General features: G+C 41.9%; 1 protein-coding gene across 1 annotated transcript in view; it reads right to left on the bottom strand.

Moving 5' to 3' along the window:
* The window catches only part of IPO11 (importin 11), a 335,766-nt gene that overhangs the window by 124,372 nt on the left and 184,269 nt on the right, over window positions 1-27,125 (bottom strand). The window contains exons 25-27 of the mRNA XM_075269811.1: window positions 15,686-15,781; window positions 14,837-14,950; window positions 12,293-12,414 (exon numbers count right to left, since the gene is read on the bottom strand). Of these exons, the coding sequence (XP_075125912.1) occupies window positions 12,293-12,414; window positions 14,837-14,950; window positions 15,686-15,781 (332 nt within the window). The remainder of the gene's footprint in view (window positions 1-12,292; window positions 12,415-14,836; window positions 14,951-15,685; window positions 15,782-27,125) is intronic.

Raw genomic sequence — 27,125 nt, 5'->3', positions numbered from 1 at the left:
CACGCTATAATTCAATGCTATACAAATATCATTAGAACTATCAATGTGCATAAAAAAGCCTCTGATGAACTGACTTTGGTCGGGGAAACGGACCGTTAGGCTGCATTACTAGTTAGATGTATACCATTTGAGTCGTGTGTGTGTGTGTGTGTGTGTGTGTGGAGTAGGTTAAAGCATTGGGGGAAATTTAACCCTATAGATACTTTGGCTGTGTGTAACTGGTAAATACCAGATGTATGCTTGTGGTCTTCCCTAGCTAGTTAAATACTAGCAAACATAAGTACTAGCAAACATTGGAATTAGGGTGGGCTTATTGTTTCTAATCTCTTATTGACAATAGAGGAGATTTTAGTGCCCCCTAGGTTCTGGTACTAGTCCTGCTGTCTCATGCATGGAGGGTGGGAATTGTATTGAAGGGAATTGACTAAAAGACTGAGCTGCATCTGTAGATTGACACAGTATCTAATACAGCCATTAGAATATTACCCTACTCTACTGTTGTTTCAATATCCCCTTTATATGGACGGTAGTTTATTATGCCGTTCTGAACTTTTAAAATATGTTGGTAGATTCCCCTCAATCTCTCTAGGGTGAAAAACCTTTATAATAAACCACTGAACGGAACATACCAGGATCTGATACTTCTAAATCCCTTAGTATAAAACCCAGGGTCACAGATGGACACTGTATGACGCATCCGTGTAAAAGATGATTGGGCCAGGACTCCTGCTCTTGGCAGAACTGTTCTTCCATCTTTAAGTGAGGACAGGAAGTTGCAGCCCATGTCATCCATTTATGTGATATGCAAAACTGGTACTGGCTACCCAGTATATAAATTTACTTTACATATGCTACTTCTACTCTCTTCTCTTTTGATGTCTGTCTTTTGTATACACCAAGTCATGACGCCGCAATTTCTGGATCTATTTGGATTTCTTTTATTATCTTTTTGACTTTTCCAATCACATCCAAATAAACTCTCGGGGTCAAAAGACTTACAGATATATTTGACTATCAATATATAATATAAAATTCTCTTCTGCGAACCTTTTTTTTTTTTTTGCAGGAATCAAATTTTGACCAATAGCAGGAAATCCCTAACAGTTCCAACACCCCAGCTGGTCTTTGTTGATTTTCTTGCGGCAGTGACATGCCATATACCCATGAGACTGCTGGTCTCAATGGTCTTGTACCATACATGCAGTTATCACAATGGAGGCTTGGGATTTGCTGCAGCGGTCAGGCTCTTAGGGGCAACGGACCCCCTGTAACCATTGACAAAGATAAAAAGCCATTCTCCCAAGGATAATTCTTCTTCTAGTTCTAAAATAAAGATTTAATTACAGCTACTTAGGACAGTCCAATCCACTACGAGACCAACGAATACACATCTCCCTCCCTTCTTTAGCTTGCACTTGCATTTAGCTTACAAGAAGTAACCATTAAGACACAAAACAGCTATAATAATAATGATAAAACACGCAAGTTGCAAATTGAAAAATTGATATAAAAAATGAACAAATACGTTAATTTAAAAGATTTGCAGTATGTTTTTACAGCACATTTTTATGTTTTGCAATACATGTTACACCAAATAGTTAAGAGGTATTGAGCACTTATCTCAGGGTCAGAGCTACGATTTATGGAACGGAACAGTGAGTCCAGGGAAAATGCTAATCTTCCACGTTTTATGAAAGTGAAAGATGAGATTTTCAATGGTTTCTACCTTGCATCTATCTTGTCCAATTAAAATATGACTTTTCAGATTGTATAAAATATATGACCTTCCGCAACCACTCTTAAAAATACCTGTACTTGAAAGAGATACATTGATTTCTATCTGTGAACTTTAAAGGTAACATGATTTACAGCACGTCAGGATAATATACATGTAAAAACATTTTCACCACTAATATCCGGTCCCTCGATGCCATTCCGATCTATAACATTTCTCATTCTCAAAAATACTTGCAAACAGTAATGGATGGAGGAAGATTTCATACAAAACATGGCTGTTGCCCTTTAACCTGGAGAGGTTTCTCCAACCCCCCCCCCCCCCCCCCAATGGTGAATGGGAAGGGAAAGGCATGGTGGCTGCAGGACTCGCTGTACACTTCCATGGATTTCGTGTTTTTGTAGAATTTTTCAAAAATATTATCGGTATCACATGACACAATTTTCATGCTATTTGTTTGCAGTCATTCAATACTAACCTAACTTGTTTAAAAAGTTAACCTGGTATGACAGATTGCACAGTGCCATCTTCCAACTAGGCTGCCGATGTATACCAACCACTTACGGTGCTGGCAGGATGCAATTTGTTCCAGGTGGCTTATTCAGGAAAGCATTTGTTCCTGATCTATTCCTGTGTTATTCTATCTCTATTACACAACCATACCCTGCCACTATAGCAAACCATTTAGCTCTACACGAGTCTGAGGTGTGTTTCCTTACAACACAGTGGGTTGATATTTAAACCAAGCAAGTTCTTGCCTTGTATCTCAGCCCAGTACAACCCTGATTCTGGTCCTTACTTTTCTTGTTCCTGTGGTTTCTGCCTCGATTGTTTGTTCCTGGTTCATGTTTCCTTGCTGTCCCTTTAGTCCTATCCTTATCCTGACTACAGGGTATTCCTGATTATGTTCCTCCCTTGCTCCTTGGCTACCATGATCCAGTCCTGATCTCCTGGTTTTGATGTGACTCAGTCTGAAAAAGTTCCAGTACTTTGCACATGTTCCAGTTTGATACTCCTGCACAGTTCTTAGTCTGTCGCAATCTGTTACATCCCGTCATCATTGCTGGGCTCAACTTGCAATTGGTGCCTATTTTGGGGACTGCGCCAAAGTTCATACATGCTTTGGGTTGTTAACTATGAAACAGGAAACACTGAAATTTCGGTCTTTTATGTGACCAAACAACAATAAAAATTATTCTCCTTGTCTGCAAATTAATTTAGAGCTGCATTTTGATAAAAAAAAATGGGTGGGATTTGGGCTGGGGCATCACCGGCACCACATTCATCATAATTTGTACCATAAAAGTGGAGTAAATGAAAGCAAAATCTACGCCAGCAAGGTACTGCTTCATCATGAATTACTTGTACTCTCAGTTGGTGGGAGTTGATATACATGTATCATAACCAAAAATACTACGTCGATAAAATGCAGATGCACAGAGCAAAATATGTAGACCTAAAGACAAATGTTACGACGATATCACAAGGCAATTCCCAACAGGGTCCTTAAAGTTGGTGTCAACTAATATATTACAACCAGGAATACTGAACCAGTGCTTTCACCCCTACAAATCAGTATGTAGTCTACTAAGCTTCTGCCCGCAACTTTGTCTGAGTGTTGTTGGCGTTGATGATCCGCCTATATTCAGTATATTGCTGCCGTCGGTAGTTTGACTTCTCCAGTGTTTCGGCAGTTCTCAAGCTGGCCTGCCGTTGAACTCGTTCCTCGTGCTGTGTCCGTGATTGTTCCGGTATCTCAGCAGCTCGCTGGGAAGCCATAATGAGCATGTTGTTTGTGTCGATGATCCCCCCTCAGCTCTGCTTGAGGTGAAATCTGTGACTTTTGTTTTCCCGACATGTTTAAAATTGGCAAACTGCCAATTTGGATTAAAGGTGTTTTCCCATCCAGTGTGTCAGCATTGCCTGGAGCAGATCAGATAATATACAAATGCCATACACAATGGACTGAGAGTTAACTGAGTATTTACATAGAGAGATAACAGACCTTGCTTTATCAGCCTTCTGCCAAGAGCAGTATAATATAATATGTGAACAGAAATTCATAACAGTCGTGAAGCCATGTCATTTACCGGGAATAAAAAGCCTATGTGTTAATCGAGGTTACAAACTATCTATGTGCCAAATTTCATTCAAATCCGTTCAGCCATTTTTGCGTGATTGAGTAACAAACACACAAACATCCAAACACAAACTTTCACATTTATAATATTAGTAGGATTTTAAAAAGGTGAGAAACTAACCTTGCTTGTTCAGGTTAACACGTGAAGAAAAGTGGCAACAGAAAAGCTGATTTTACGTTACACTCTATATTTAAGCTTTCCACGACAAGCAGCAAAATGTAATTTAACACGGTTATGCTTTTCAATAATTGACACTCGAGTCACTCAAATTGCCAAAGAACTTGCCGGCTTCCAACTGCTTGCAAAGCCATTAACAACAAAAACAGGATTTGCAAACCAGTGCTTAGTCCAAATACCTGTAAGACCGTTGTACTTTGAACAAGTAGAAAGAAAATTGGGTGCGGGGTAGGGGGGCAGTACTTATGCCACAGAACAGAACATTCTTCTGTAAAGTAACCGAGAATAACCACAATACTAATAACAGAGAAAATATTAAGAAACAACACAAATAAATTAAACAATGTGACGTCTCTAAACACATAAAGGAGTTATTTTACAATAGGCATATCCTGGGAATATGTTATCAACTGGGGCTAGCACTTAGGACACAGAATTAGGGAACTATTGTATGGGAATGTTTTATAGTTTGTCTTTTTTTAAAATGTACCTACAACTTACCATATATACTCGAGTATAAGCCGACCCGAATATAAGCCGAGGCCCCTAATTTTAACACAAAAAACTGGGAAAACTTATTGACTCGATTATAAGCCTGGGGGGGGGGGGGGGGAATGCAGCGGCTACTGGAAAAGCCCTGAGCTTGAGGACTGGGGTTTTTCCAACCACGTGGAATTCAGTCTGGCTGAATATAGGGTATCTGCTGTGCTGCTATTAACCCCTTCCCGGCGGAACAGGAGCACTGCATACTCCATACTCAGGGAACACACACAGAAGTCTATGGAGAGGGGAGGAGGAGACTGTTAATTGATGTATTCCCTCACTCTGTACAATGGAAGAGCTTTATCTTCTTATCTAGATGCTGGATTTTTTTAATGTTTTTATTATGCATGCCCCCTGAAAGGTAAGAAAATTACTCTGTGTGATATGATATATATATTTTGTATTTCCAACATCCCTTCACTCTGTCAAACAGTACTATGAGCTATCAGCAAAGAACAGTTTTTGGTTGCACCAATCTCTGGCTCAGCAACATAATTAATATCCTTAGATCTTGGCGAATAATTTTAACCATTTCAGAACCAGGCATTTTTTTATTATTATTATTTTTTAATTTCGGGCATGTGTTTTTGAGGTCTACAACATTTTTTTTTTCCTTTGGGTTATAGAACTTTATTTTTATGTTGTCTTTATTTTTCCACCTTTTTTCTTTATTTTAATAAAATGTGACTGGGGCTGATACTTTAGCCCCAGTTACAGGGGGAATGCAGCTTCCTAGAGTATACTGTAGGGCTGATCAAACAGTTCCTGGTCCCTAGTAGTAATGTAACCACTGGGTCACAGCAAAACTGTATCACAGCGGCTTCCATAACTGTGCACACAGCGCTTATACACAGCAACTGGGATAGCAGGGATGGTAACAAAACTATTTTAATCAATTGAAAAGCCTTTAAAGTTTTTTGTAAGGGGGTTATGAAAGACTTAGGGTAGGGTTCACACTACTGTTGGATTGCATTCAGAAGGTGTCCGTTTAAAAAAACAAACAAAATGGACACCTATCATAATGAACACAAAAGGACAGTAACTGTTGGTCAGTTACTATCCATTATATGTCCGATGCCCATAGACCTCAATGTTAAAAAAAAATAACGGACACTTGTCCATTTTTCAAACAGACAAATAAGTCCCGCATGTAGGATTTTTTTGTCCGCTTGGAAAAACGGACATGAGTGTAAACGGACGCAAGATAAAATCCCATTGAAATGAATGAAAATTTCAGACGGACCACCTAGTATCCATTGCTAAAATCTTGTATGGACAATAGCTGCGGACACTGCTGACGGGATCCAACGGTAGTGTGAACGCCTTCTAAAAGTACACTAAGATACTTTTATCTGGAAACTATGGATCAGAAGTAATCATTTTTCAGTTTCATTAACTTGCCAAGATATGTACAGCACCTTTGTTTTGATGCTGCTAGGGCTTGATGTTGGTGAGGTAGCCAATGCAAAGGACAAGTTTCCAAGATTCCTCCACCCTGTCACAGACATGGCTGCTATTTACGTAGCGCTGTGATTGTTCACGTCTGCTCTTCTATACACTGCATTATCTACTATCCAGCATGTGAACAAATTTTGTTTTCTTTAGAGATAGACAATGAAGAGGTAGGTAATGGAAGTGAGAAGTGGAGATAAGAGACATGTAATGTATAATATCCTGCCACTTGTTCAGTATATAGAATGTCACATAAAGATGAGATAAACACCAAGAGCATGGTCATGTGTCTGCGTGAAGTCGGCATATTCTGGCATTCCAGCTATAGACAACCCATAAGTAAGAGACTAATCTGACATTAGTTTCACACTAGTCTGTGCAGGACATTTTCTCTACAACGTTTTTCGGCAACGGCGTCTCCAACAGACTTCAACACAGATGTGAACCCAGACTTACTACTGTTAATACAATTGCAAGAGTGAAAGTAGTTATGCCAAGTAATATATTTATCCTTTGTTAATAATACAATAATAATACATTTTATTTATATAGCGCCAACATATTCCGCAGCACTGTAAAATTTGTAGGGTTCAAGTACAGACAGAAAGATACATCACAAAGAAATAGTCACTTCACAAAATGGCATTGAGGGCCCTGCTCGCAAGAGCTTACAATCTATAGGTAGAGGGGGTGACACAAGAGGTGACGGGGCGGCATCAGAGGTAGCATTGCTTGTACAGGGGTCAGACAGTTTTATATAGAGGTTACTGTCATTACACAGGCACAAAACCTTATGAGCCGTCATCAGTCCTGTCCTTTAACATGTGGATGGCGCTTGGACATATAAAATTAGCCTGAAACGGCATCATATTGTGTGGGGTCATGTGGGAGCTGGAACAGAGGAGGGTTTGTTTTAGGGATTCTAATTTCGGTACGGAAGGGTTTACATTAGGAATTCTGATAGGCCTGTCTGAAAAGATGTGTCTTTAGTTTGCGCTTGAAGCTGTAGAAATTGGGAGTTAATCTGATTGTCCGGGATAGAGAATTCCAGAGAAGTGGTGCAACTCGGGAGAAGTCTTGTATACGAGTGTGAGAGGTTTTCATAACTTTGTTCATAGGATAGAGAATACATTGCTGATCAGTTGGGTTCTGACCGCTAAGGATTCCAAGAACAGGGAAAAAAGTGGCTGAATTCCCTGATGGACCAAGATGTGCCCTCACTGGATATGACTCCTTTAAGCTATTTCTACATGTGTCCTGCACAAGGCTCCTCCTGTAGCATCAGCCATGCAGTTTCTGCCTGTCCCGCCAACAAGTCCTGGATGTAGCTACCGTGAGATCTCCACGACAGACATTCATTTCTTTTTCCACACACTACATTGAAGCGTCTCATCTGTTTTCCCACAGTGACTAAGACTCATCGTACAGAATGAAGGGAGTCAGACAGAAGCCAAAAAAAAATTCTGTTAATGTATTCTGAGAAGGTGCCGGATGGAATTAGTAAACTTTACACATGATGGTAAACACCTAGGAGGGAAATGAACTATAGCTTGAAATAATGAGGGCAATCACTGCTAAAACAAAGAGACCCCGCAACCAGATAAATAATAGGATACATGCTGTGAATCCTTCCAAGACAGCAGGATTTCAGGAACATGACAGAAAAGGAATGCAAAATGTTTTGAGAAAGCAGAAAAAGGCTTCATGTACAGGAGGCTAGATGGCGGCATGTGGAGTCCCTGCAGCCTCAAACATCCATATGGTCCTTCATGTGGCCCCATAAAATAGGGTTGTTCTACTTTAGAAGCAATACATCTACGACATAATAGACCTGTTCATTCATCATCTTAAGGAACATGTCACAATTTTGTGCTTGTCAGATTTATGAACAATGGGAAAAAACCTATGAAGTTGAAGAGCACAGAGATACTATAAGACGTATAACAGCTCTATACAGGAGGCCTACAGCTCGTATAGGACAGTGGAGTAACCTCTTTTATGAGTAAAATTACTTTTTTGCCCTAATTGGCCTCTGATTTTGAGACGGATTCCACCTCAAAATCAAAGATAGATTCTGCCCTGATTCAATCTGAAGCAGAGACCAGGGGAAGGACGCTGAGAAAATAATCTTGCATCTCGAGACATCCCACTGAATAGACCCATTTATCTGGACTTCATCATCAGCGGATAGCCAAACCTTTGCTTCTGCATTCTGCCACTGAGATCAGGGGAGCAGAAAATGAAGAGGAATCTAAGGCTGCCTCAAATTCTATCTGAACATAGCAAAGAACATAACTGTGCTTATTAGATAAAAAGTTCCAGCAGTGTTCAATTATTTTCTAACTAGCAGTTACCCACGACTTCATCTGCGGGTTGGCGGTGGCACTGAACCGCTTATATTTCTTGTCCCCCCATGTCTGCCCCCAGTTTCTTATCTCCCCATGTCTGCCTCCAGTTTCTTGTCCCCCCATCTCTTCCCCCAGTTTCTTGTCCCCCATCTCTGCCCCCAGTTTCTTGTCCCCCCCCCATCTCTGCTTCCAGTTTCTTGTCCCCCCCATCTCCGCCCCCAGTTTCTTGTCCCCCCATCTCTGCCTCCAGTTTCTTGTCCCCCCATCTCTGCCCCCAGTTTCTTTTGCCCCAGCTCTGCCTCCAGTTTCTTGTCCCCCCATCTCTGCCCCCAGTTTCATGTCCCCCCTTCATCTGCACCCTGTTTCATGTCCCCCCCTTCATCTGCCCCCAGTGTCTTGTCCCCCCATCTCTGCCCCCAGTTTCTTGTCCCCCCATCTCTGCCCCAACTGTAATTAAGAAATAAAATTTTTTTACATTTGTTTATTTTGCTTTGATTTTACACACACAAGGAAAGTCTACTGACACCAACGTGCAGTTTTTTTTAAGTGCCCGTGGTGTCTCTACAAACCAAGCGTACAAGACAGAGAAAACTCGGACTGTACATTGACATGCTATTGTTGTCCGGACAAAAGGGCCTGAATAGGATATTCGGCAATTTGTTTTCATACAGATCGTGGGGTCTGTGTAAAAAAAACCAACAAAAAAAAACCTGAAGTGTATATGGCCCCAGTTCACTGTCAATAGATCTGTGTTCTGTATGTGCGGTCTAGGACAGAACACACAATAAAAAATTGTTCATGTGACTGGGCCCTCAATAAGAAGGAAAGCAGCACGGAAGATAGGAGGCATATTGTGCATAACAGATCAAGACCTATAAGTACCTGGGTGTGCTCGTCAATAATAAGCTGGACTGGGCTGATCACCTGGGTGCACTGCACAGAAAGGGTCACAGCAGACTCTACCTGCTCAGGAGGCTGAGGGCCTACGGAGTCCAGGGGCCACTTCACAAAGTGGTTATCCCATAGCAAGGATCCTATCTATACTTCTAATTTATGTGGATATAAGACTTTTTCTAAATACATTGCTTTATCAAATCCAGCTCTGCTACATCAGCTTCATACAGTGATAATTCATTTACAACCAACCTCATTACTTACTGCAAACTTAGCAGATAGCAGAGCAAGTGAAACCCTGCCCACCAATGTGCCAAGAAAACCAGGAAGTGAACAGAGCAGACAGCCTGCAGGTTGGTGAACAAGCGTGATGGGAATACCCCTTTAAGGCCTTTTTCAACTCTGTGGTTGCTTCAGTCATTTTTTTTTTTGGTGTAGCTTGCAGGGGGAGCAGTATATCAACCAGGGACAGAAATAGACTTGACAGGCTAATCAGAAGCGCCAACTCTGTCCTGGGGCGCCCCCTGGACCCAGTACAGGTGGCGGGTGAGAGAAGGACAATGTCCGTGGTGAGCTCCACGCTGGAGAACAACTCCCATCCCATGTATGAGACCGTGATAGCACTAGGCAATACTGTCAGCGACCGACTGCTACACCCCAAGTGTGAGAAGGAGCGCTATCGGAGATCCTTCCTCTCAACCGCTGTCAGGCTACATAATCTATATCAGACCAAGGGAAGATCACTCCGCACAGAGAACTAAATGATCCTGAAGTTTTCTTTTTAGTTGCTATGACTCCTAGTATCTTTTCTATCTGCTATGAGCTTGTATGTGTTCCTTCTTGTAATATATTACTGTATTATCCATGCTGCTGTAACACACTGAATTTCCCCATGGTGGGACTATTAAAGAATGATATTATCTTATCAGGAAAGGAGAGAAGTGTCCAAGTTATCAGGGAAGGCAGATCAGATAGGCGGTGTGGCAGGGAGAGGAGAGTGAATAACACAGGCTGCACACAAGTGTTTAGAGAATGCAGATCACCCGCTGCAGAGTCTTCAGAGAGAGGGATCACAATCTCCCCAGCATCAGTGTCTATCAGCACAAGAGAAAACAAATTCCTCTGTGGGCTGTGAAGGTGAAATGAGTCTAGGAAGGAAGCTGTGCTAGTACATGACAACCATCTTGAGCACACAGTACATAGTCCTGGGAGATACACAAAAGAAAAGTACAAAACTAATAGTAGGTCGCAAAGAGCATATTAGCAGCTGTATAAATAATTTAAAGAATTGACATTGCAGCCTGTAACTTAGTGCAACATACACGTAATGTAACCACTAAAATGACATCGGATTTAAAGACATACAAGATAAAACATTGATTTACATTTCCAATGCTTACATAAGACTCATAGAAAGAACATTTAGGAGAGAGCAGCGGCTGACAGATCGACCTCATTACAAGCCGCCACCAAATGAAGGTCCAAGGCCAGCTATAAACTAAGGCGCTATCTCATCCTAGTTATGTAATTGGCTCTCTGGTGTACCACTAACACCAGTACTCTTGTTTCTCTCGGCCTTATTAAAGGGAGTGTCAGAGGTAATTGACATGGGGGACACATTCACAGATCAGGGCCGGGGCATGCATTAGTAATTATACGCTAAATACATAAATCAAGTCCTTGGTCCTATATGTCATCAAGTGGCCATAGAAATTGGCTGAAAATGACTGTAGGAAAATATTACGGGAATTTTATTTATTTATTTTACATGAACAAGCATTCAGAAAACCAAAAAGTACATATAGTAAAGATTACCGTCACTGAATGTTAATGTTTCCCGTAAGCCTCTATTCACGCAAAAGTGATATAGGGGCGTGTCATGGCCGTTTTTTATAACCGGACACAAAGTCGGATATGCAGAAGACGCTCACGGGCGGACACTGACTGCCAGTTTTCCGTCTCTTGTCCAGTTTCTTGGGCCGAAGACGGAAACCCTCAAAGCGGAGACCGGGGAGCAGGTGTGAACCCGCTCTCATTTTTGCCTTTTTTTTTTTTTACAGATCCCTCAATAGACTCAAATCGTTGAGGGATATGTGAAAATGAGTGTCCCACAGATGCAAAACAGCTACGCAAAATGGAGCGTCTGAATAGAGCCTTAGAAGTAAAGTTAGCCTGAGATTTTTGTCATTGTGGTTTTTCATACAGCGCTTTGATGCTGTGGCCCGTTACCTTGACCTTAGCCTTAGAAAGTTGTATAACATATCACACAACGGCTTAGATGACTTGAACATCACAGTGCTACAAGGCAGGTCACTACTTACCTCAAGCAAATTCAGTCTTTGCGCACCCTCAGGTTTCCTGTTCAATAAGGATTTCAAAGATTTTCTAGAGACCCGACCTGCCTTGCAGCGCTGGAGTCCTGGGTATGAATCTAGCCAAGGACAACATCTACAAGTTTGTATGCTCTCCCCATATTTGTGGCTTTCCTCCTGGTACTTTGGTTTCTTTAACCGGACACAAAGTCCTGCATGTCCGACGTTGTGTCCAGCTAAAAAAACTGTTTCCCTGAAGACATGCAGAAGATGCACATGGGCGGTCACCTTTCAAGTGAAAAGCTGACCGCCGGGTTTCCGTCTCCTGTCCAGTTCCGCGGGGCAGAAAACGGAAATCGGCCAGATTGGCTAAACCGGAGACCGGGTGGAGATGTGAACCCGCCCTAAGAGGGGAAACGGCATGAGCACAATAGTCTGCAGATTGAATATAGACCGGGAGTGTTGTGTACAACCTACAAGATGTTTATTTTTGGTGATGCCTAGTGTTGCTGGGTGATTTTGCTGGGTGTTGATGGGTCAAGTGAGCAATCGTGTAGCAGCTCCAACTACTATATATCTGACATATTTTAATATCCATCACACTAATACCTTCCTAGTGATATGTAATATCCATGTAATGTAGCAGCCATCTCATATAGGAAAGAAAAACACCCAATAACCATCTCTTACCTGTTGTTCGTGGGCAGCAAAGAAACTAAAGCAAGAGCTGAAAGCTTCCGCCTCTCCGGCTGTGTAATGTTGTCCATCCTATCCACCCACATTTCAATCACATTTCCGAGAATTTTGTCCGCCTGAAAAGAGAACAAACTGAACTCAGACAACTTCTAAATGATAAAAAGCCCACAAAATAACCTAAGTACTGACTGTGCAATAAAGAGCAAGAACAGATAGTGTAACCAGATCATGGCGGCTGTGACAGTGTAATTATACCAGCAGTAATTCCTGGTAAAATAGGTACAAGCGTCTCTATCACAGCCTTGGGGGCTTTCTCTTTGTAATTACTTCACTTTAGCTGAATGCAAACAGAACTCATTTCCCTGAATGCTACACTGCTCTTATAGGTCTCTCCTTAAGGCACTACCTGGTAATTTGTCATGTAAACCAGAAAATGTAACCTTATTTCTCGCATGTCTCTGCGGAATTGTGCAGCAAGTATCATATCATACGCTCTTTCTAAATAGACATAAGTGAAAGGTAGGCAGATAAAGACCTGCTTTGTAAACCTGCAAATGTAGTTTTACAATAAAAGGGCAGTATGTTGATCTCAATGATAAAGCAAATTGCACTAGGAAGAAGAGGCCTCACTTAAAGCTCCTGGGCCCCAAAGCAAAATCTGTAATGGGGCCACTACCTACCTTGTGCTATTCGGAAGTATTATTTGACAAAGGAAGCTTTGGGGTCCCATCGGGTTCCTGCGCCTGGAATTGACTGCTACCTCTGTACCTCTTATCACTACGTCTCTGCTTGGAAGTTATCATATATAAAGGATTTGGATAAAGGGAGTCTATCACCACCCCAGCTACTTTAAACTGCTCCCATAGTGTTGTAGATACTGTTAGCAGAATAAAAATACCTTTCTTATGTTTCAGGGCCCCAGAGAACTGAGCACTGCTGCATTATAACTAAACACGCCCATCCAACATTTACGCTCATCCCCCTGGGCAGTGTAAGCTGACCCTCCCATCGCTCCAACATCAAAATTCTTTTAAATGCAAAATTTAACCATGTAGTCCCAGGTGTGCTTGAACATACTGCGCATGCGCTGCCTTATACCCACAAGAGAAGGAGAGGCTTTAGCAGAACTAGCAGGCGGCGCATGCACAGTATGTTTAAGTACACCTGGGACTACATGGGCAATTTTTGGCATTCAAAAGAATTTTGATGTCAGAGCAATGGGAGGATCATCTGCCCAGGAGGATGAGCTAAATGTTGGGTGGGCATGTTCAGTTAAGATTCAACAGTGCTCAGTTCTCTGGGGCTCTGAAATATAAGAAAGGTATTGTTTTTATTCTGCTCACAGCATCTACAGCACTATGGGAGCAGTTTAAAGTAGCTGGGGGTGGTGATAGACTCCCTTTAACCAAATCTTTTAATATGATAACTTCCACGCAGAGACGTAATGTTAGAGGTACAGAGGTAGCAGTCAATTTCAGTCGCAGGAGTCTGATGGGACCCCAAAGCTTCCTTTGTCAAATAACACTTCAAAATAGCACAAGAAAGGTAGTGGCCCCATTAGAGATTTTGCTTTGGGGCCCAGGAGCTTCAAGTGACGCCTCTACTTGGAATCCTGCCAAGGACAACATCTGCAAGGAGTTTGTATGTTCTCCCTGTGTTTGCGTGGGTTTCCTCCGGGTACTCCGGTTTCCTCCCACACGCCAAAGACATACTAATAGGGACCGTAGATTGTGAGCCCTATATGGGACAGTGACTGTCAATGTCTGTAAAGTGCCGTGGAATATGATGGCGCTATACAAGTAAACATAATAAATAAATAAATAAATAAATAAATAATACTTCCTAGTGCAATTTTCTTCATCATTCAGATAAACATACTGCCCTAGTATTGTAAATTTTTATCTTAGGTTAGATGTGTTTATTATTCGAATAGCACGCAACCATAGGAATGAAAGGACACAGCCAGCAAGCAAGGGGTTAAGCAGCCGGTCGCCGGCAAAGTCTGCGTGCCGGCCACTTCTATTCCTTCCTATGGGTGTCTGCTATTGCAAACGGCCGTTTCGAATAGTACTCGCTCTTGCTGTAGATTTCCCAACCACATCTGCTAGAAGTTTGTTCCGAGACTCAACTACTCTTTTATTAAAATAATATATCTTAACATTGCTTCTGATCTTCTTTCCAACTCATTTCAGATTGTGCCCCTTGTTCTTTATTACAGGCACTTCCCTCCTTAACCTTATTTATATCTTTAACACATTAAAGGTTTTCAATCACCTCACAAGGTGACAAGGAGGCTTTCTAAGGCTTTTCTCCCAAATTCATTTGGAACATGCAAGGAACAAAGACTGTGACATGTTCCAATGAATAGTGTCTTAATGATCTATTTTCTGCTTTCAATTTTTTTATGAAATAGAAGCTTTTTTTTTTATCATGCCTCAGTGACATCACTGGTTCCAAGACTTATTTACATATTCATGAAAATTCGATGAAGCGAGCGCACCATGATGAGTTTTTATTACTTGTACATCCAGTACGTACCTCTAGACTGCATTCCTGGGCCATCTGATTTAATAATGAAGAAAAGCAGACTTGGTTTTGCAGAAGGACACGTCCAAGGACACCGAGGTATGTAGACATAACAACTGGATACCTCTAAAGATTCATAAAAAGGTAGACATTTGTCTTTTGTAATGGATAGATCTTGGTAATTCATTAAAATACAAGAAAACCTAACCAAGTTTCTAAAAAGACTAGAGGTTGTGTGTAATCCATCCCTGATCATCCATCCATCCATCCATCCATCCATCCATCCATCCATCATCTATAATTCCTTCTAAACTAAGGAGTCAAAAAGAAACCCATCTCAACAGGACCTGGGGGCCATGAGAGGTAGCTATCCGCCTCCTGCATAAGAGCTAATATTATATCCTCTTCCCCAGGAATATCTGTCTGTCCTATAAGAAAGTTCACATTCCACTTTAAAATCAGCTTCAAATTCTGCCCAGAATCTGCCTCCTTGTTTTCAATGGAAGGGCACTGGAAAAATAGACAATGTATGCTAGCAGTCTGTTCATGGAAGTATTGCTGTGTGCGTTACTGGGCAATGATGATGAACTACCGTAAAACATTAGTGGGTGCATGTGCTGCAGGACAGTGGGGATGTGCAGTAAATGAATAAGCGGCCATAAGTATACGCAGCAACCTACAGAGCAGATTTAGAACTAGATGATGCTGGATTTAATTGCTGTATGTTGTGCCTTTTATAGGTCCAGGTATGCTGTGGTATTATTAAGGTATTATATAGTCACTCTATGGTGCTATTATGTAGTCACAGTACGGTAAAACATTTGGTCATTGTTATATAAATATCTTAAATGACCAAATTACCTCTCCATCAAGAATGCCTCTGAAGACTGGTGGCAGCAAGGCATGAAATATTTGTGGTCCTACATCTGGATTTACCATGAGGATATTCTCCACAACCTAAGAAAAGAAATAATAATAATTATATTTATTATAATAATACACAGCACAAACAAATAAGGTTTAACTAAAGGAAGAACAAAACAGACAAAAGAGTCAACAATATGTAAAAAGCACATTGTCAGAATACAGAGACATAACAAGTAGGGATGGAATGGGTCCCATAGCAAAACTCGTAGTGGTGCCAGGGGCGTAACTACCATAGAGGCAGCGGAGGTGGCTGCCACAGGGCCCGGTCCATTAGGGGGCCCGGTGACAGCCGCAACCGATGCGTTTTTTTTTTTTTTTAATTGGCTGTTACGGCCCTATTTACTTGCTGATCCTGGACATAATACTGTGTGCAGGGGCCACTATGGGGACATAATACTGTGTGCAGGGGCCACTATGGGGACATAATACTGTGTGCAGGGGGCACTATTGGGTATAATACTGTGTGCAGGGCCACTATGGGACATAATAATGTGTGCAGGGGCCACTAAGGGACATAATACTGTGTGCAGGGGCCACTATGGGGACATAATACTGTGTGCAGGGGGCACTATTGGGTATAATACTGTGTGCAGGGGCCACTATGGGACATAATACTGTGTGCAGGGGCCACTATGGGGACATAATACTGTGTGCAGGGGGCACTATTGGGTATAATACTGTGTGCAGGGCCACTATGGGACATAATAATGTGTGCAGGGGCCACTAAGGGACATAATACTGTGTGCAGGGGCCACTATGGGGACATAATACTGTGTGCAGGGGGCACTATTGGGTATAATACTGTGTGCAGGGGCCACTATGGGACATAATACTGTGTGCAGGGGCCACTATGGGGACATAATACTGTGTGCAGGGGGCACTATGGGACATAATACTGTGTGCAGGGGCCACTATGGGGACATAATACTGTGTGCAGGGGGCACTATGGGACATAATACTGTGTGCAGGGGCCACTATGGGACATAATACTGTGTGCAGGGGCCACTATGGGGACATAATACTGTGTGCAGGGGCCACTATGGGGACATAATACTGTGTGCAGGGGGCACTATTGGGTATAATACTGTGTGCAGGGGCCACTATGGGACATAATAATGTGTGCAGGGGCCACTAAGGGACATAATACTGTGTGCAGGGGCCACTATGGGGGATAATATGGGGGATAATACTGTGTGCAGGGGCCACTAATGGACATAACACTGTGTGCAGGGGGCTCTATGGGGGATAATATGGGGGATAATACTGTGTGCAGGGGCCACTAATGGACATAATACTGTGTGCAGGGGCCACTATGGGGGATAATATGGGGGATAATACTGTGTGCAGGGGCCACTATGGGGCATAATACTGTGTGCAGGGGCCACTAATGGACATAATACTGTGTGCAGGGCTTACTAAGGGCTCGTTCACATCTGCGTCGTCGGTCCTTATTGCAGGTTTCCGTTTCCTGCATAAAACAGATGCAGGAGACGGAAGCCTGCAGGAGACTTTCTCACCCATTCATTTGAATGGGAGAGAAAGCTGTCTGGCCGTGCGCGGCAGTGAGCGTTTTGCGCTCTCCGCCGCGAAACCGGGTTTTATAATCCGGACACAGAGTCGGACATGCAGTACTCTGTGTCCGGATAAAAAAATCCGGTTTCGCGGCGGAGAGCGCAAAACGCTCACCGCCGCGCACGGCCGGACCCGGTCTGTGGTTTCCGTCTTCTGGCATGCAGAAGACGGAAACCACAGAACGGAGACCCCAGACGCAGGTGTGAACCCAGCGTCAGGGACATAATAGAGAGGGGAGGAGGGGTCGGTCGAGGTCTTCGGTGTCGGTTGGGGGGGGGGGGCATGTCAAAAGTTCACCACAGGGCCCCGCCATTCCTAGTTACGCCACTGAGTGGCACCCTACGTTACCATGATTACCTTTAATAATAATAATAATACATTTTATTTATATAGCGCCAACATATTCCGCAGCGCTGTACAATTTATAGGGTTCAGATACAGACATACATAACAAAGAACGTCATTTCACACAATGGGACTGAGGGCCCTGCTCAAAAGAGCTTACAATCTATGAGGTAGAGGGGGTGACACAAGAGGTAGCAGGGGCGGCATTGCTTATACAGTGTTCAGACAATTTTGTGCATTAGGAATTGTGATAGGCTTGTCTGAAAAGATGCGTCTTTAGTTTGCGTTTGAAACTGTAGAAGTTGGGAGTTAATCTGATTGTCCGGGGTAGAGCATTCCAGAGAAGTGGTGCAGCTCGGGAGAAGTCTTGTATACGAGCGTGGGAGGTTCTGATAATAGAGGATGTAAGTGTTAGGTCATTGAGTGAGCGGAGAGCACGGGTTGGGCGGTAGACAGAGATGAGGGAAGAAATGTAGGGAGGTGCGGCATTATGGAGAGCCTTGTGGATGAGAGTAATAACTTTATATTTTATTCTATAATGAATAGGCAGCCAATGTAGCGACTGGCACAGACCGGAGGCATCGCTGTAGCGTCTAGACTGATAGATGAGCCTGGCCGCTGCATTCAGAATAGATTGTAGAGGAGAGAGTTTAGTGAGGGGAAGACCGATTAGTAAGGAATTACAGTAGTCAAGGCGAGAATGAATCAGAGAGACAATAAGTGTCTTTAGTGTATCTCTGGTAAGGAAAGGGCGTATTCTGGAGATGTTTTTGAGGTGGAGGTGACATGAACGTGCGAGTGATTCAATATGAGGGGTGAAGGAAAGGTCTGCGTCAAATATGACCCCAAGGCAGCGGGCATACTGCCTAGGAGTTATAGTAAGGCCTGAGACTGCAATGGATATATCAGGGACAGATCTGTTAGATGGTGGAAACAGTAGTAGTTCAGTCTTAGAGAGATTTAGTTTCAGATAGAGCGAGGACATGATATTAGAGACAGCAGAGAGACAGTCACTGGTGTTCTGTATGAGTGCAGGGGTGTTGTCACAGGAAGATGTGTATAATTGGGTGTCATCAGCATAAAGATGGTACCTGAAGCCAAATCTGGCGATGGTTTGTCCAATGGGGGCTGTGTAGAGAGAAAAGAGCAGGGGGCCGAGGACCGAGCCCTGAGGAACCCCAACAGCAAGGGAAAGAGGAGAGGAAACAGAGCCCGCAAATGATACACTGAAGGTGCGGTCTGAGAGATAAGAGGAGAACCAGGAGAGCGCAGTGTCATTGAGGCCGACTGAGCGGAGCATAGTGAGGAGAAGTTGATGGTCAACAGTGTCAAAAGCTGCAGAGAGGTCCAGAAGAATAAGAAGAGAGAAGTCACCATTGGATTTAGCCTTTAGTAGATCATTAGAGACTTTTGTGAGAGCTGTTTCAGTAGAGTGCAGAGCGCGGAAACCAGATTGTAAGGGGTCAAGCAGAGAGTTAGCAGAGAGATAACGGATTAACCAAGAATAAACCAGGCGTTCCAAAAGTTTAGAGATGAAGGGGAGGTTAGAGACGGGTCGATAGTTAGCAGCACAGGACCTTTAGACAGAAAGTTCATAATTTGGAAAGTATATGATTATTTTCATCTCCTTTACATAACGGATAATGAACATACTGATCTTATAGCACAGATAATGCATACAGTGATACTGCATAATAAAAAGACAGCACCGTGCAAGCACCTAGTGCCTTATCCCCGATATGCACTCCAGTATATCAAAGTAATGTGCTCACCGTAGGAGGGTGTGACGCTCACAACTCCCTGAACCGCATACACCAAATAAGTGTGGACCTCCATTTTCAAGTATTTGCAGGATACCATAACCATCACCAGGATGTCATACAATTGAATATGATGTGGACCAAAATTCACCGTTGGATAACAAATAAAATATGCGCGCTTACCAGAGGTACTTGTGAATAAATCCTTTCATCAAACTCTCAAAGCAAAACCACTACGCGTTTCAGGCAGAATGAGCCCTTCTTCAGGTGCAAAATCTCTATGTCACATTCGGCTGAACAGGCAAAGAGATTTTTCACCTGAAGAAGGGCTCATTCTGCCCGAAACACTTAGTTGTTTTGCTTTGAGAGTTTGATGAAAGGATTTATTCACAAGTACCTCTGGAAAGCGCGGCTATTTATTTGTTCTCCAACAGTGAATTTTGGTCTAAATCATATTCAAATGCACACAGTGATGTCACAGTACAGTTATAATAACCACAGTGATGTCACAGTACAGTTATAATAACCACAGTGATGTCACAGCACAAGACTAATAAAACATTGATGTCAAACTACAGGAAAACGCACTCAGTAATGCCTCAGCACCCATATCACCATAAAGTACACTGTACTGTAAATTAAGATGCTAGGATATGCTATCCCTTTATAATCGCTTACGACCAAAGGGGTTATAAATGATCTTGAGAAGAAGGGATCTATAGTGTTCACAGCTTTCTGTAGCTCCCCCTCACAGCCGGAGACTACTGCCCCTATGTAGATAAAGACTGTACAGTGGCGGCACTACTGAATCAGCACTACAGACCCTGCATTCTTAGGATTATTGGGGGTCCTAGTCATTGTACCTCTACCAACCATAAAGCAATGGCATATCCTAATAGAAAAAAAAATAATAGGTGAACCCCTTAAACAAATAACTCAATTTTCCATTTCTGAGACACCATTTTTCAATCCATGTACTGCATTTTTGTGCATAATGCCTGCTCAGGGTTGCAGTGTGGGTATTAAAAATAAAAAGGCAATGCTGACTTCATTCTGGTGGGGGGTCTCAGCAATTATTCTCAAGAACTGGAGATAAAAAGAAAGTTGCAACTTTTTTTTATACATTGTAAGCCACAAAACTGGTTTATCAGCATAGCAAACCAGCCCCAATATCCTGCTCCCTGCCATAGGGATGCTGATCATCAGTCAGGGGACATGCAATATTAAATAAGTTTGCCCCCACTGGACCTTGAACAAATGGAAAATGAAAAATGAGAAGAAGTAAAAGAAAGTTTTATTTTTCTGGTCAGTGAATAGCCTAAAATACAGCAGCGGGAAGGAATATCTCCAATAAAGCACCTTCAGCACATACTAAATAAATAACAATAAACCTTTCACCTTGGGATAGGGTTTACTTCTGGAAGAAATTGTTTAGATTCACACATAAGTAGCTTTAACTTATGGGACTCGGGAAGGCATTTATACCGTAGATTAATAGAAATTCCTGTGGTCGAAAAAATTCAATTTGGGCGCATCCAGCGGCTTATACATTTAACAGATTGAGTGCGTTCAGGTTTGAAAACAATAACAATGAAATAACGGAGTCTCCGCAGAATGGTGGTTTTATCCCAAAAGCTGTAAATGCAGGTCAGAAGTGCTTTACTCCTTAAGCAAAAAAGTGAAGAAAGTAATTCTGTAAAGAGCCTGTAAGCACTATATACATAAAAAGAGAGCAGGAGGAGATGAGCAGGTTGGTGTATACTTGTATGAACACCTACCAATGTTTTGGACCGTCAAAGAGGGATGCTGTGTAATGTTTTAAAATTTGCCTCCATATATCCTACCAATATTATAAATGTGAACGTTTGTGTGTTTGTATTTGAATGAAATTTAGCACATAGATAGTTTGTAACCCCAATTAACACATAGTCTACTTTTTATCCCGGTGAATGACGTGGCTTCACAACTGCTATGAATTTATGCTCACATACTATATTACACTGCTCTTATCTCAGCTTCTGATAAAGCCAGTGCTGTTATCTTTCAGTGTAAACAAACAGATAACCCTCAGTCCATTCTGTACATGCGTTTGCATATTATCTGATCTGCTCTAGGCAGTGCTAACACACTGGATGAGAAAACACATTTAGCGTATATACTCGGGTATAAGCCGATCCGAACATAAGCCGAGGCCCCTAATTTTACCAAAAAAAACTGGGAAAACTTATTGATTCGAGTATAAACCGAGAGGGGAAAAGCAGCAGCTACTGGAAAATTTCAAAAATTAAAATGGTCAGAGTTTTTGGGTGCAGAAGGTGCTGAGGAAGGGGAGGGGGTGTTTTGGTTGTTTGTCTGCCCCTTCTCTGAGCAATGTTTTTTTTTTCCCCCCACTTGGAATTCAGCCTGGCTGAATATAGGGTATCTGCAGTGCTCCTATTAACCCCTTCCCGATGGAATAGGAGCACTGCAGATCCCCTATATTCAGTAGACCGGGAATTTTCAGACACAGGGATACCTAATGTGTATGTGTTTCACAGTCATTTTCTACTTTTATATGTATTCTAGGGAAATGAGGGATTTACAACTTTTATTTATTTTTTTTATCATATTTTTTTTAAAGCTTCTTTTTTTTTCCAACTATTTTATGGGAGATCTTTTCTTTTTTGCTTGACTCAAGTATAAGGTGAGGGGGGTCTTTTTCAGCACAAAAACTGTACTAAAAAATTCGGCTTATACTCGAGTATATATATGTATTATGTATCTTATGCTTTTTAGCAAATTAGGTGCATCTATAACTAGATAAGTAGATACAACTTAGAAAAAAAAATGGGCGCACAACTGAAAAGAGGTCAAAAATACACAAATAATTAAAAAACAAAAAACTTGACAGTCTTCAGTAGTTGATACCTTTTTTAATGACTAACTAATAATGATGGTAGATTACAACGTTTCGAAGCTCTCGGCTTCTTCTCAGGAATATCTAAAAACAATTTCTGAAGGATGCATTTTTATGTACAAGAGGGACACATAGGAATAGAATTCTAGGAGGGAGGGTAGAAGAAGGTTATTGGTTATACAACTAAACAACTATATACAGTCCTATGAAAAAGTTTGGGCACCCCTATTAATCTTAATCATTTTTAGTTCTAAATATTTTGGTGTTTGCAACAGCCATTTCAGTTTGATATATCTAATAACTGATGGACACAGTAATATTTCAGGATTGAAATGAGGTTTATTGTACTAACAGAAAATGCGCAATATGCATTAAACCAAAATTTGACCGGTGCAAAAATATGGGCACCTCAACAGAAAAGTGACAATATTTAGTACATCCTCCTTTTGCAAAGATAACAGCCTCTAGTCGCTTCCTGTAGCTTTAAATCAGTTCCTGGTTCCTGGATGAAGGTATTTTGGACCATTTCTTTCTACAAAACAATTCAAGTTCAGTTAAGTTTGATGGTCGCCGAACATGGACAGCCCACTCTCAAATGATCTGAAAACAAAGATTGTTCAACATAGTTGTTCAGGGGAAGGATACAAAACATTGTCTCAGAGATTTAACCTATCAGTTTCCACTGTGAGGAACATAGTAAGGAAATGGAAGACCACCGGGACAGTTCTTGTTAAGCCCAGAAGTGGCAGGCCAAGAAAAATATCAGAAAGGCAGAGAAGAAGAATGGTGAGAACAGTCAAGGACAATCCACAGACCACCTCCAAAGAGCTGCAGCATCATCTTGCTGCAGATGGTGTCACTGTGCATCGGTCAACTATACAGCGCACTTTGCACAAATAGAAGCTGTATGGGAGAGTGATGAGAAAGAAGCCGTTTCTGCACGTACGCCACAAATAGAGTTGCCTGAGGTATGAAAAAGCACATTTGGACAAGGCAGCTTCATTTTGGAAACAAAAATTGAGTTGTTTGGTTATAAAAAAAGGCGTTATGCATGGCGTCCAAAAAGAAACAGCATTCCAAGAAAAACACATGCTACCCACTGTAAAATTTGGTGGAGGTTCCATCATGCTTTGGGGCTGTGTGGCCAATGCCGGCATCGGGAATCTTGTTAAAGTTGAGAGTCGCATGGATTCCACTCAGTATCAGCAGATTCTTGAGAATAATGTTCAAGAATCAGTGACGAAGTTGAAGTTACGCCGGGGATGGAGATTTCAGCAAGACAATGATCCAAAACACCGCTCCAAATCCTCAGGCATTCATGCAGAGGAACAATTACAATGTTCTGGAATGGCCATCCCAGTCCCCAGACCTGAATATCATTGAACATCTGTGGGATGATTTGAAGCGGGCTGTCCATGCTCGGCGACCATCTAACTTAACTGAACTTGAATTGTTTGTCCAAAATACCTTTATCTAGGATCCAGGAACTGATTAAAAGCTACAGGAAGCGACTAGAGGCTGTTATCTTTGCAAAAGGAGGATCTACTAAATATTAATGTCACTTTTCTGTTGAGGTGCCCATACTTTTGCACCGGTCAAATTTTGGTTTAATGCATATTGCACATTTTCTGTTAGTACAATAAACCTCATTTCAATCCTGAAATATTACTGTGTCCATCAGTTATTAGATATATCAAACTGAAATGGCTGTTATAAACACCAAAATATTTAGAACTAAAAATGATTAAGATTAATAGGGGTGCCCAAACTTTTTCATAGGACTGTAACTGTAATTTCCTTCAGAAATTGTTTTTAGATATACCTGAAGAAGAAGCCGAGAGCTTCGAAACGTTGTAATCTACCATCATTATCAGTTAGCCATTAAAAAAAGGTATCAACTACTGAAGACTCTCAAGTTTTTTGTTTTTTTGATATTTCCTACCCACTGGCTAACACGGTACAAAAACAAACATTTTCCTTACACAAATAATAAATTCATCCCATCTTACATAGTCTTGTGTTACCGGCTCTATATATAATATTGTTCTGGTACCAGAGAGCTGATAGGCGGTGGTGTTTGGTGTCAGTCCACCCACCGATCTGATTTAGATGATCTATTCTATGGACAGGTCATCAATATCAAATTCTGGGATAACTCCTTTAAGGAATGTTTAGAAATATACATGTTGGCACAATACACTATGTATGACGGAAATATATTTAATGATATTTCGCACAAGCAAAGTCTATTTTCGAGCATGGACACTGCGTTTTTCTTTTCGAGAATACTCCGAGAACATGCAACCAACATAATATTCAGAACAGAGCAATTACCATTAGAACAAAAGACTGGTAACAAGTGATGCAAAAATACAATGAGCATTAGTAATCCATCAGAGTTTATATTTAGTGTGCGATTGTTCCAATTCATATAATCTCCTAACTCAAAGCCCACAAAACATCTGTGCTTTGTTCCCAAGGCTGGATCTTCAATGATGGCAGCTTCAGAAGAAAACTATATGATTAGCAAACTGTGCGACTAGGAACAGATGTCCCTTTCCAATAAGCATTCTGCAATACCGCTCGGCAGGAAAATCCCGTATTATAGAGTATGATGAGCAAAAAATGATTATAAACTAAATATTGTACAGCGGAAAGAAAACTTTAGAAAAACAGATATTTTGAAGTTTGGAATTGAGTTTTTGGAATTATTTTGCTACATTTGAGTTGGAGACCATGGAGGACAGTGATTGGTTGAAGTGGTCAATTGTCTTGATGTTGCGTTGTGTAGGACAGTAAACAAAAGTGGCGGACTAGTCAAGGAAGTAAGTCCTACTTCTTTTATGGTTTTATGGCAATTCCAACCATTGACCGGTTTTTGGTTGATCCTGGACATCCCCTTTAACTGTGAAATATGCCAGGTACAGGAATACATCAGCAAATATTGCCCTCATTGCAGAAGCATGACCCTTCAACCAATGATCTCACTAGCTGCCACCCTTATATGAAAAAAGTCACCACTATGAGATGACAACATGGTGATTATGGGACATGAACCTTGTAGGGCATGTTCAGGAATAGACAATAGATCTGCTTTCCCAAAAAGTGTGGCACATCCAGTGTTGGACTGGCCCATCAAAGTCCCCAGGCTCTAACACCATAATAGTCACGTAGAAGACACCCAAATTTCAAGTGTACTATGGTTATATGAAGCATTATTTTCAGAGGGCCCAAGGAACCTTGGTCCGACATTGGCCACATTTGGTATTCCAGCTGGCTCCCATTCAACGTTGTTGGACTGCAATATCAGACACAGAATGTGGACAGATAGGAAGCCGTTTCTGGAAAAAGAATCAGACCTTGACAACGCTCTTTGATTCCTTACTATATTAAAGAAGGTGACAGTCAAAATTTTCAGATAGAACACAATTAGAGATGAGCGAGTAGTGTTCGATCGAGTAGGTGTTCAATCGAATACTACGGTATTCGAAATACTCGTACTCGATCGAACACTACTAGTTGTTCGAAGTTTAAGGTTTGATGCAGAACCAGCGTTGATTGGCAGAATGCTATACATTCTGCCAATCAACGCTGGTTCTTCTCTTACCTTTCCGAAGTCTTCTCCGCGCTGCATCCCCGCGTCTTCTTCCGGGTGGAATTTACTCTGCCTAGGCATCCGGCCTAGGCAGAGCCGACTGCGCATACGCGGGCATGCACGCGCATGCGCAGTCGACTCTGCTCAGGCGTCTGGCCTGGGCAGAGCCGCACGCGCATGCGCAGTCGGCTCTGCCTAGGATGCCTAGGCAGAGTGAATTCCACCCGGAAGAGGACGCGGGGACCCTGCGCCGGGAGAAGACTTCAAGCAGAATCCAGCCCGACCATTACTCGTGGGCTTGGTAAGTATGATTTTATCGAATGTTGCCTACCCCTGAAACGAGCATTTCCCAATAGGGTTCGTAATCCGTTTGAACAGTCGAACAGTGTGCGGCTGTTCGAATCAGATTTCAAACCTCGGACACTTTAGTGTTCGCTCATCTCTAAACATAATGGCTGTCATTAACATTTAGTATACCTGAAAAGATAAACAAATGCTAAACAACCTATGTAATAAAGTAGATGCCATAAAGTGAGAGGTGCCTCCGTAGTGATGATCAACGGCGTTCTCAGATGTCGTACCCCTACAGATTTAATATTGATGGTCTATCCTGAGGAGAGGACATAAATCATAAACAGAATCACCACTATAATGGGCTAGCCATGGAATAAGCTATCAATACGAGATTGGTTCGGAGTAGAGCTATTTATTTTGATAGACCGCACTGACTTTTACGGGTGCCATATTGGAAACTTCATGTGCATAGCACCTTTCTGTACAGTTTATATTATCTACTGTATCTATCTATATCTATCTGATAAATGTGAAAGCTCTCCTATATGCAAAAAAAGGAAGCAAAATAGGACAAGTCAATCCCCAGAGAGAAAAAATTCCCTTTCGAATAAATACATAATTGAAGTCTTTCGACCTATTTAGGTTTATTGCCAATAGTTTGCTTTGCTTCAGAGAGATTATCACTTTAATGGATCAAAGGTAGCTTTTACAGAGAGAAAACATTTTTTCAGAATCTTCCTGGGTCTCGGGGCGGCTGCTTTTGCAGCACTTCACACAAAGCGCTAGAACCGAGCACATAAAGAGGAAGCCAGAGGAAAAATACAGATCTGAGAGCAGCACTGTGAAAATACACAGACAAGAAATTATGTATATGAAGTCCTCTCCCCATGATCTAATAGATACAGCTGCGGC

Source organism: Leptodactylus fuscus, chromosome 1, assembly GCF_031893055.1.
Source record: "Leptodactylus fuscus isolate aLepFus1 chromosome 1, aLepFus1.hap2, whole genome shotgun sequence".
Classification (NCBI taxonomy): Eukaryota; Metazoa; Chordata; class Amphibia; order Anura; family Leptodactylidae; genus Leptodactylus; species Leptodactylus fuscus.
Note: the sequence above shows the minus strand (reverse complement) of the source record. Positions and strands in the feature narration are given on the sequence as shown.